The sequence below is a fragment of the Osmerus mordax genome, chromosome 7 (genome assembly GCF_038355195.1).
Source record: "Osmerus mordax isolate fOsmMor3 chromosome 7, fOsmMor3.pri, whole genome shotgun sequence".
Taxonomy (NCBI): domain Eukaryota; kingdom Metazoa; phylum Chordata; class Actinopteri; order Osmeriformes; family Osmeridae; genus Osmerus; species Osmerus mordax.
In genome coordinates this window covers 12,298,956-12,309,179 of record NC_090056.1, presented here as the reverse complement: position 1 = coordinate 12,309,179, position 10,224 = coordinate 12,298,956, and the positions used below count along the sequence as shown (strand labels likewise).

Sequence of the window (10,224 nt, the reverse complement as noted above, 5' to 3'; positions counted from 1 at the left end):
TGTCTGTGCCTTGTCAAGCATATGTATTCAAGTAAACAATTAAGAAATATGGCAGTACTCATATCCAACCATTTTCCACCAATATAGTTTATCAAGCATGTGATCAAACAACAGCAATACCATCTCAGCTTTTCGCTCTCTTAAAATACATTGTCCACTGTAGTTGCTTTGATATAGACACAAAGCTGCATCTTTCCTTATTATTTACAACATCATGTAAAGAGATAGCTGTATTGGTCCTTGAGGAAGGCACGTGTAATATATTGTACATACAGATGGGCCTAGAGAGTTGGTCACCGGGCCATCAGACCTGTTTTACTGGCAATGATAAAAGACAGCATTCGTATAATCACATGCAGCTCTATTTGGTTTCCAAAGCCACTATTGAAAAAAAACACATAAGAGTATTACAAGTAAAAATACATTTTACCTGACTAAGGATGTAGAAAGATTATAAGCAAAATGCACAAATAAATACAAAAATATTCCAAAACATATCCAACAAGTGTGAGATTTTATATTCTTACGCTGGCGACCACACTTAAATCTGGAAAAAGCTGGTGAGCAGCTTAGACAAGCAGTGTCTATAAAAGGACATTGTAGCATTGGTCTGAACTTAGTTACATTCTAATCATTCAACAACACCTGTGATCACTAACATGCCAATGATCAGGTATTTTATGTTTGTGTCATTCCAATTCATGTGCCTTTTTGACAATGTAGGGAGGTATAATACTAGTTAGATCAAACTGTAATGATACTGTCATGGACTTTCAGCAAATATTTTTACGATTATATATTTATAAACATAATACTGATCAGTAGTTATATGTCCCTACTCCATTGTTGACAAAAATACCACAGGAAGAAGCATTTGCAGTGCACAATAGAGAAACTAATACATGTGAAGCCAGGGGATGTTGGCATGATAAACACTGATCTAAGTACTGATCTATGTACCCCATGATAAAATAACAGAACCCTTCACTCATTACCTTCTCTAGGAGTGAGGCCTGAAAACCCTGCCTGGAATAATCCCCAGTTCCATATTACCCTTTGAAGTTCATGGTGGGTGAATGAATGACTTTGCCATAAGAAGAGAGGGGCTAGGAACTGGGGTTTGTACCTGGGCAAGGTTCCTCACGACACACCTGAGCAGCACTGGGTAACACTGTGAACATGAATGTGACATGTCAAGGCGATGAGTGAGCTTCTGGATGTGATCTCTTCTCTTCTTCACTTGGACAGTTTGCTGATGACTCGGATCAGAGCCCCGTTCTCATCCTTCAGTCTCTGGTTGTCAGATTTCAGCTCTGTCAGGACCTTTGGGTGCAGAAGCAGACAGAATACCATTAGGTTAAAGCAGTAGTTGCCTACTGAAAACATTTACTGATGGTTAAACATATTCAACAATAATGAATATTATATTAACTGTCAATAATAATTTATACAACCAATTTCAAACACTTTTTTCCTTTTGGAATGTGACCACTAATTGAACACCAGACACCAGAATGAAGTAAATGATTGAAGCTGGACAGTGCTGGATGTGAGCATACAGTGAGATGAGTGGATCTGAGTGAGTGAATGTAAGGAAGACAAACAGAGGCAGCAGGATAAAGAAAGAGAGAGTGAGAGGATGGGGAAGAGTGGGAAAGAGAATGATGACGGAAGGAAGATGAGAAAGAAAATGTCCTCAATCTAGGTCAGTTCTTCCACAGCATGAGTAATGACTAAAAATAACCACAATATTTTTCAAAATGTCCCCAATCCTCCATAGACGTTGAAATGCCTGGAAGAAAGTGAATGTAATACTGTTCTCTAAAACTTGTTTGGCGTTTCACTAGCAATACTGTATTCTGCATGATGTTTAGTGCATAGTGGTGATGCTTCTCAGAAACAAGCAGTGTTTGTCCCTGCTTCGACAGAGAAACATAGACACACACACACCCTATTATGCACATGTTTGGAACAGAGGAAAGTGTTTTTTTACTAACTGAATGCTGAATGAGAGCCAATGAGCTCAGACATTCCACTCCCACTGAACTCTGACAAACAGAAGAGTCCAGAATGTCCCATTTCTTAAGGATCCCTAATGCTGCATTCAGTGCTACAGCATGATACAAACTTCCCAGGGGGATAGTATACAAGTGTTGAGATTGGACACCTTTATGACTTTTCAACAACCTACACTGCATTGACACCACCAGTGAAGCGTCACAGTTGCACAGGCCTTGCCACAGTCATGTTAGTGGTTTCAGCCATGCAGCATGGATGTCTCTATAAATAGACTGAACATGGTCACGAGATGATGTTGGGAGAGAGGGAGGGCGCAGGGGGGTTCCCTCTTATGGCCTTATGAGAGTGAGTCAGGGTGAGGTAGTGGGAGAGGCACGATGGTGGGACATGGAAGGAGAGAGGGAGGGAGGAGGGGACCTGCCTGAGAGGAGGACAGCAGGGGAAGGAGAAAGCAGCAGGAGAACCGAGTGGAAGAGAAGAGTAGAGCAGAGGCGGTGTGGTGGAGAAAAGGTAGAGTTGGGTGCAGAACAGAGGAAGGTGGAGCTGGGGGGTTGGGGGACTACAGGTCCTCTGTCTCAGGCAGGGAAGCCAGCTCAGAGAGGCGGGCGAGGACGCGCAGCATGGCCCTGTTCTCAGCCAGGAGACGCTCGTTGCCCCTCCGCAGGGTCTGAAGCTGAGCCAGAGCAGGAAAGGCCTGCACACAGGAATACACACACAGATAGAAGCAGAGTGCAGGGGTAGAGCCCAGTGCAAAGTCGGAACCAGTTACAGACAACATACGTCCACAATGATCTAATGACAGCACCTACAAACACACATACAGACACTCAATCAAACATACTCACATTCTCTTTCTCTCTATCACACACACACACACACACACACACACACACACACACACACACACACACACACACACACACACACACACACACACACACACACACACACACACACACACACACACACACACACACACACACACACACATTAACACATACAGAAACATCATAGAAAAAAAACACATAGAAAACAGCAGAAGAAAAGGCTAGGCCAGTCCAAATGTAGGTTGAGAACATACACAGTACATAGTTTGCGTCAAGCTAAAGAGAATAAGAAGAAGAAAGTTCACAAGAACCTGCCTCTGATTCTGTAAAACCACCCAATAAGTTATAGGTTAGAGGAATGGAAATGATTCGTTTCCCTCTCTCCCTAGCAGGGTTTGTGGTAGACCTCTGTGGATCTGTGGAGAGGTCTGTGGTTTGACACTATTCCTTGGAGAAAACCACAACACACAAAAGCCCTCGTGGTTGGAAGGGAGGCCTCAGAGGCTTCATACAGAAGCACAGCTCTGATGGAATGGATAGAAAGGAAAAAGAAGAACAAGAAGAAGGAGGAGAAGAGGACCCAGATGAAGAACTCAGGGAGGATATCAAGAGATCCAGCTGCTGCTTACAACCCTGAGGCATTTTTTTGTACACCATTAGTGGTCGTCTTTTTCTGGGAAAATGCATGGGTTTAGCTGTTGGCTGTGTTGTCGACGTAAACCTCAGAAGAACCATAATCATATGTAAAGATGTGTTCTAAAAAATGGAGGGAGGGCAGGAGAGTGAGAAACTCAGAGAGAGGCATACAGTAATAAGCTCTCATTATGTTCTAATGATGTTCTTGGATATTTAACCATATCAGACTTCATTCTTATCAGAAGGAGCACCTAGAAAGTATGTATGGTCAAACATGTCTGAAGAGGGAAAAAGAAGGAAAAAGTGCATGTTGTTTTGTGGCCATGGTCTTGAGACACGTGAATGCTGTACTTAACTTTGCATGTGTGTGTGTTTGCCTGTGTTAATCTGTGTGTGTGTGTGTGTGTTTTTTTGTGCATGCTCACACGTGTGTGCATGCCCAAGTCTTTAGAGTTACGTGAGGTGACAGGCAGGTGTCAATCGCTTGTCCATAACGACCACTCACCATCCCCCTCCCCTCCCCTGAGCCCCCGCCCTGGGGGAGGAGCTGCTTTCAAGGCTGGTAGCCACAGCGAAACCTCATTGGGGCTTCCTGCTGAGGTAACCATGACAACATGGGGTCAAAAAACTCTCCCACATTGTTAGTAAGGGAAGCCTGCTGACCAGAGCAGTCATAACGTTTTTGTTTTGCTAAAGGTGCTTTGGATAAAATGATCATCAGTGCTCGATAATCTAAACCTTGCAACATAGTTCCTCTCAATTTAAACCAGATATTCTGCTAGTTGTGTTTTCTCTCTCTTTGAGATGCAGAATACACACACAATTAGTGCAAGAATGTCTAACAAAAGCAGGTCCTCTGCTTTTGGCCGGAGCTGGGTATTCAGCAGGAACTAGGTCACTGTGTTCACCATCACCAGAACAACGTGCTGAGTGGAGCAGCAGACTCGGAACAGCCTCCCTCTTTGAGCCAGGCGGTGGTGGACCCAGTAGGACACAAGGGTAATGAGCCCAAAGCACATACCTACTCTCTCTCTCCCTCCCTCCTACACCCTCACCTGCATTGCTGCCCAGAATACAGCCCCGTTTTTAAAAAAAAACTACGGTTTTAGGTTTACTTGATTTACCTTGCTAGACACACTGGATAAGCACTGGTATGCACTCTTGGAGCCGCTCTTATCTAAGCAGTTTGTCAGGCAAGCTAAGTCAAGCACGACAAAAATGATGCTGAGATCAGATCTGTCACTCACTTCCTGCAGATGAACTGCCCTTACCTTCAACTCGTCCTCCATGTCTGTCACTCTCTTCTCAAGAACCTGTTTTTCCTGAGGAAATGAGAGAATTTTAACAACAGTTCATAGAGTGAATTAGGACGATGATGTCAAGATTTCCAGACTCGAGACGTTACAGTCGGGGGATGTGGAGACGGACAGGGAGATGTGGGAGAAGAGTTAGAAAAATGTAGATGTCAAGTGTCAAAACTAATAGAGACCATGAAAGATCAAATCGACCAGAACACAACCATGATGATAAAAGCAAAAAGTCATAAATACCCTTTTTTCTGATTCTAGTACACTGGATCTTTCAGATATCCTGTCCTGTTTCTGCAAGAAAGGGCATTAAGAGGAAGTCATTTGTTACACCTATTATTCAGGACATTAGAGGTTCAGTACTGAGAGGGTCTACAGTAGAACTACTGTATTGTCAGTTAATGGGACACCCTACAGTTCTCTTCTACCTGGGTGACTTTCTCCAGCTGTGTTCTGATCTTGGCCAGCTCCTGTTTACTGTCGTCCAGCCTGGACTTGAGCTTCTCATTCTCTGTCAAAGCCTCCTCGTACATCTGCAAATGAGTCCATCATCCACCATGGCTCTACATGAGACAACAAACTCTCTCCAGACCAGATGTATGGGGTGGTGAATGGTTCTGCCATTCACCCCCTTCTAGGTCATCTATATATTCTTAAGTACATAAGACATTGAAAGTCCACTACCTTCTTGTAGTCTCTGGGACTGGTGTCATCCTCCTGCTTGTTGAGAGCTGCCAGCCTGGTCTCCCTGCGTGTGTAGGAGCTGGTGCGGCCCAGCGGTCGGTCTGAGCTGCTGTCTGCCCCACTGGAGTCCAACCTTGGATAAGGAACACAGGCCACCGATGTCTATTCCATACAGTATTAGACTCAACATCTCATTACAGGAACTCTTTTGTTTGTAGCTTCAAAATAATGCAAGACAAAAAATAATGAATGAGAGCTTACCTTGATATCCTGTCATGCTGAAAAATAAAATACATGCCATATCAGTAAGGTACAAAAACAAGGATTTTAGGAATTGTTTTAAACAACTTTTTGAATGACATTAAAGAGGAAATACAGTTTGGAACCAGCAAGGAGGTTGGAATAAAATTGCATTATACGTACGAGTATCAACCAGAGACTACAGAGGGGTATAGTTTTCCATAAGGAGAAAAAATTAAAACCTATATGTGTTAAGGTATCCAGGTTCCAAAGAAAGGGATTGCACACACAAGTAAGCTGCATTATACCTCACCAGACCCTGCTGTGACATGGTTCACATCGGCCAACCTTCTCCGGATATCCCTGTTAATCTTTTAGAGGGTGTTTGCCACACAAATGCCTGGAGCGCAGAGATGACGTAATGTCGCTGAGAGGCTGAGTCTCAATAAGATCCTATTTACTGGGTGAAAGAGTCCAATAGATGACCTCAGGGATCATGCTGCTGATATAATAGTGAACTGGCATGAGCCATGCTCTTGCTTTGATTGGGTCTACATGGCTGCCAATGCCGGAGGTGTTTTACTGACATTCATTTGGTTGAACATAAGTGTTCCAAACACTACTGGACAAATCCTGATTTGTATTCTCTGTACCCCACACACAACACTTCTCACCAGACTAGATGAAGCCAGGTGTTTGCTTTGTGCAGTCCCACATCTTATCTGACCTTCTGTCTTTGCTGCGCACACAGAGCTCTGACTGCTAAGGGCCAATAAACACCATGGAGAATATGGATTCTAATCTTTGTTCAGATCTTATGTCATTTTACATTCTTGGAGATTATGAGCTGTTTTTTGGTCTGGTGGGCTGTGAATTGCATTGTTAAATGGACACTGAGATCGTATCCTGGTTGCAATAACACTACATTATACAAATGAATAAGCCTGTGTGTATACCTTGTGTCTAAATCTAAACATTAAACCAAAAAAGAACACTGAAACTCAATTTTCTGTTTCCTGAGGATCAACTGACAACAAACCTTTTGAAAGTTCCATTAAAAAACCTACATTTAGGTGCATAGCACGTGTTGTTTCCCTTCCCCGTTCGTGATTGTTTATGCAGCACAGCCAGAGCTGCCTGTCCTTATGTGGTCATGTCTTAGACGCCAGCCTCCATCCAGGAGAGACATAAAGACCCCAGCGACCTTGAAGGGAGCTGGGCCAGGGATGGAGCCAGGAGGAGCTTCTCATAAAACAACACTGGGTGGTCTGATCTGAACACTAATACTGCGTCAAACCCTGGAACTCGATCTGAGGCGCTAGCTCCCTGTGAGCAAATATGAAGAATTTATGTCACAAAGCATGTGAGATTAAGGCATTTATTTTCTCAGTGTTTCTTGAGAAGAGAAATCCTGAACCAGTGCCAAGTGTCTCACAGTGTTTATGGATGCTGAAATGTTATAGGCAGAGACTGCTCTGCTTTGATCTCACCTTCTACAGAAGCATCTGGCTTCATTAACTGTGGACAACGAGTGCTCGATAATGTAAGTCTTGCAGAAATTATTGAGAAAAAAAACTACATGCAATGCAACATTTGTCGAATACAACAGTAAGCTGTATATACTTTCTGAGGAAATCAAGGCATCTTTCACAAGTTCGGTCCAATGTTGCTGTGAGATTATATATATTGAGAGAGAACCAGGATTTGTATTTCAGGCTCACTAAACCATCGAAGGCATAGAAAATGCCTGCATAGACATTCCACCAGGGTAAAAATAACAGAGCCCCAGATTGATGGAAGCGGCCCCTTAACGTGTGCGTGCCTGGACCGTGGGCTCTCTGTAAACAAGGCCCATGGGTTTGAGGCTCGTCAGGATCAACAACGCTCACTCCAGGGGTCTGCATGTGGGGGTGAAGGGGCCTCACTATGCTGCTGTGCAGAGAAACACCTTAAACTCCCGAGTATCCAGTACAAACCTTCCATCCCTCCTAAACACCTCGTGTCTTCAGTTGTTATCGGTCTCTGTACTTAATCTGAGGGAGCTAGGACCCCACTGTATTCCTCTGCCTCCTCCTCCTCACTCTCCTTCACAGCCTCTCAGACCCTGATGCCCTCAGAGCTAAATGGACTTCCTCTTGAATCACCCCACTGGAAAATGTGAGGGCTTCTCCATCCAATGGGATAACCTCCCTGCAATCATGCAAACTTCTTCCTTTCTTTCTCTTCATATCTTTCCATTACTCAGAGTAATACTGTGTAGAGGCTAAATGTAAACAAGTACATGATCTAATCTGATTCAATTTTACTTTCCAGAGTTAGGGTTAGCAGGACAGGCCAGATGTGGCCGGTTGTCTACTGTATGTTGTTAGCATTGTGTCTGAGGCAGATGTGTTTGTCTGTTTATAGTGCGGCCTGTTGCTTGTCCACAGCTGTGTGCTGAAATATACCAGGAACTCATCAGAAACATTGAGGAACTTTCTAAAAATATCACACCAACAATGTGCCCTTCTACAGCTTTCTTTTTGTCCCAGGCGAATACTGCCAGAGAGGGGAGGCTGACATCATGGAAACTTCATGCCTCAGCCCCGCAGGCAGAAAAAAACATAAATGACAGTTAATGAAAATAAAATGAACATAAGTGTGGCAGTAATATGGAGAGTTTCTCAACAACTCTACTCTAGGTAACAACGATATTGCATGAGCTATGCACCTGCTTCTAGTATGTCTCCAGACAGATTAAAACTTCTGTCTGAAAATAGTATCATTATAGTCATCAGTCTTTCACTGTATCTGTTTCAACCGTGCACATTACACAGTGACAAAAGTGTAAAATAGTTTACACATATTATAGAATTATTCAACACAACCCCTGTGAAAATGCCACTCTAAAAAAACAACAAAAGGAAATCACAGATGGAATGTTTCAATCTAAAAGTCTTTTCCAGACTACGCAGCCACACCAGAGCTCAATGCTCTGGGGCAGAACCTCCCCTCCCCTGTTCTCCCCTCCTCTCCTCATCTCCTCTCCTTCAAGGGTCGTCAAACACTCAGGTGGTTGGCACGGTTACATGTCCGGTCATGTGTTTAGGAGCCTCTCGAGCTCCAATCTGAACCACTTTTTCAAAGCAACAGGCAAAACTTAGCATTTAGCTCAATGAGCTCTGAATCAAATAGAAGTCATTTAAAACGCTGCTGCTATCCACATCAACTTCAAGTTCAGGTTACAACTTACACAAACGTGCACAGCAGCAAACAAAACAACTTTCCCAAAGAGCTAAAAATTCTGGGACGTTAAGAAAAAGACCAAATCTTACTCTGAAGTTCTTGGCGGTGGGTGACGGAGAGGAGGGTGGAGATTCGGACAGTGACTTCCTAGTGCGAGACAGTTCCTTGGTGCGTGGGTAGAAGGATGACATTTCTTCAGACTCTACCCGAATGAGGATGGGACAGGACAGGATGGGCAGGTCGTGCCTTTACAGTACCATCCACTGAGGTGTCCAGAAAGCTGCTGTTCAGACACACAGATCCTCTGATCCACTCAGGCAACAACTGTGCAGACACCCATGGCTGCACTCACAGGGGATCCTCACCAACAGGTGTGTGTGTGTGTGTGTGTGTGTGTGAGTGAGAGTCAAGCCGCACAGTCCAGAAAGCAAACAGCAGCTATGTTTGGAAAGATCACAGATTTGAGCTCTGTCCTTCTCCAAAGCACCAATTGCGAATCAATCATGAGATCACTATGAAAACAAAATAGCAATCGTTCTCCGATACAGATGTATAAAACTGAAAATTTGCCACGCCCTCTCAAAACTCTCTGTCTTATGTAAAAGAAAAAAAGGAATTCTCACACCTAAAGATAAGAGCAATTTTCAAATCTCCACAGAGCAAGGTTGGTTCCCGATGCTCTCTCTTCCCATGTTTCCTCTAAATATACAAACTCACTCTCCATCTCCTTCTCTCCCCTTACCCCTCTCACTCTTTCTCCTCCCCTGCTCAAACTCTCTCAGTCCACTCCTCTCACCCCCTCTCTCTCCCTGTTCACTCTAGCTCTGGCAGTGCTGTCTGGCACAGTGCCAGAGGCTCTGCTGTGTACGGCCTCCACTCTGGGCTCTGGGGCTCAGGGCTAAAGCTGTCCACTGATGTGGACGAGGATAAGAATGGGTAGTGGGGGGGGGGGGGGGGTTGTGAGCAGGCAGTCAGAACTGGAAGCTGAATTAGAGGTCCCAGAGAGGGTCGTATTTGCCACCAGAAGAGTCGTGACCAACCACTGAGTGGTCAAGTAACCCTGCCCTCCATAGCATGCTCAGGGAGAGGAAGGTTTGGCAGAGTGTGAGTATTGATATCTACAGTAAACACAGACTGATCTATTTAATCTATACTTGCATTGCTGCACTGGGCAGCCTTGACATTGACATCACTGTCTAGTTTAGGACAACACATCAGAAGCGAAACTTTTTTATCACTCTGAAAAGGTTACCTAACACATAATCTCGTCGACAATCCCTGAATCA

General features: G+C 44.1%; 1 protein-coding gene across 3 annotated transcripts; it reads right to left on the bottom strand.

Moving 5' to 3' along the window:
* Positions 1-69: 69 nt before the first annotated feature.
* On the bottom strand, positions 70-9,751 carry LOC136945587 (protein phosphatase 1 regulatory subunit 12B-like). 3 transcript variants are annotated; one of them, XM_067239500.1, is made up of 8 exons: positions 9,028-9,751; positions 5,735-5,751; positions 5,474-5,606; positions 5,218-5,322; positions 5,033-5,083; positions 4,754-4,804; positions 3,988-4,077; positions 70-1,323 (listed from the first exon to the last, which is right to left on the bottom strand). In XM_067239500.1, the coding sequence occupies exons 1-7, from the start codon at positions 9,127-9,129 to the stop codon at positions 4,036-4,038; spliced, it is 501 nt and encodes a 166-aa protein (XP_067095601.1). In that variant the 5' UTR covers positions 9,130-9,751; the 3' UTR covers positions 70-1,323; positions 3,988-4,035. The 3 variants fall into 3 exon arrangements, with proteins under 3 accessions (XP_067095601.1, XP_067095602.1, XP_067095600.1); XM_067239501.1 differs by having other exon boundaries at positions 3,988-4,074; XM_067239499.1 differs by lacking the exon at positions 3,988-4,077.
* Positions 9,752-10,224: the final 473 nt, after the last annotated feature.

Bases quoted from the DNA above. Each gene is read 5' to 3' on its own strand.
- LOC136945587 (XM_067239499.1), bottom strand. From the start codon at position 9,129: ATGTCATCCTTCTACCCACGCACCAAGGAACTGTCTCGCACTAGGAAG. The intron at 4,805-5,032 runs GTATTTATGACT...TCATTTCCTCAG, and splicing joins TACTAGAATCAGAAAAAAGG to GAAAAACAGGTTCTTGAGAA. The intron at 1,324-4,753 runs GTAAGGGCAGTT...CTGCACCCAAAG, and splicing joins ACATGGAGGACGAGTTGAAG to GTCCTGACAGAGCTGAAATC.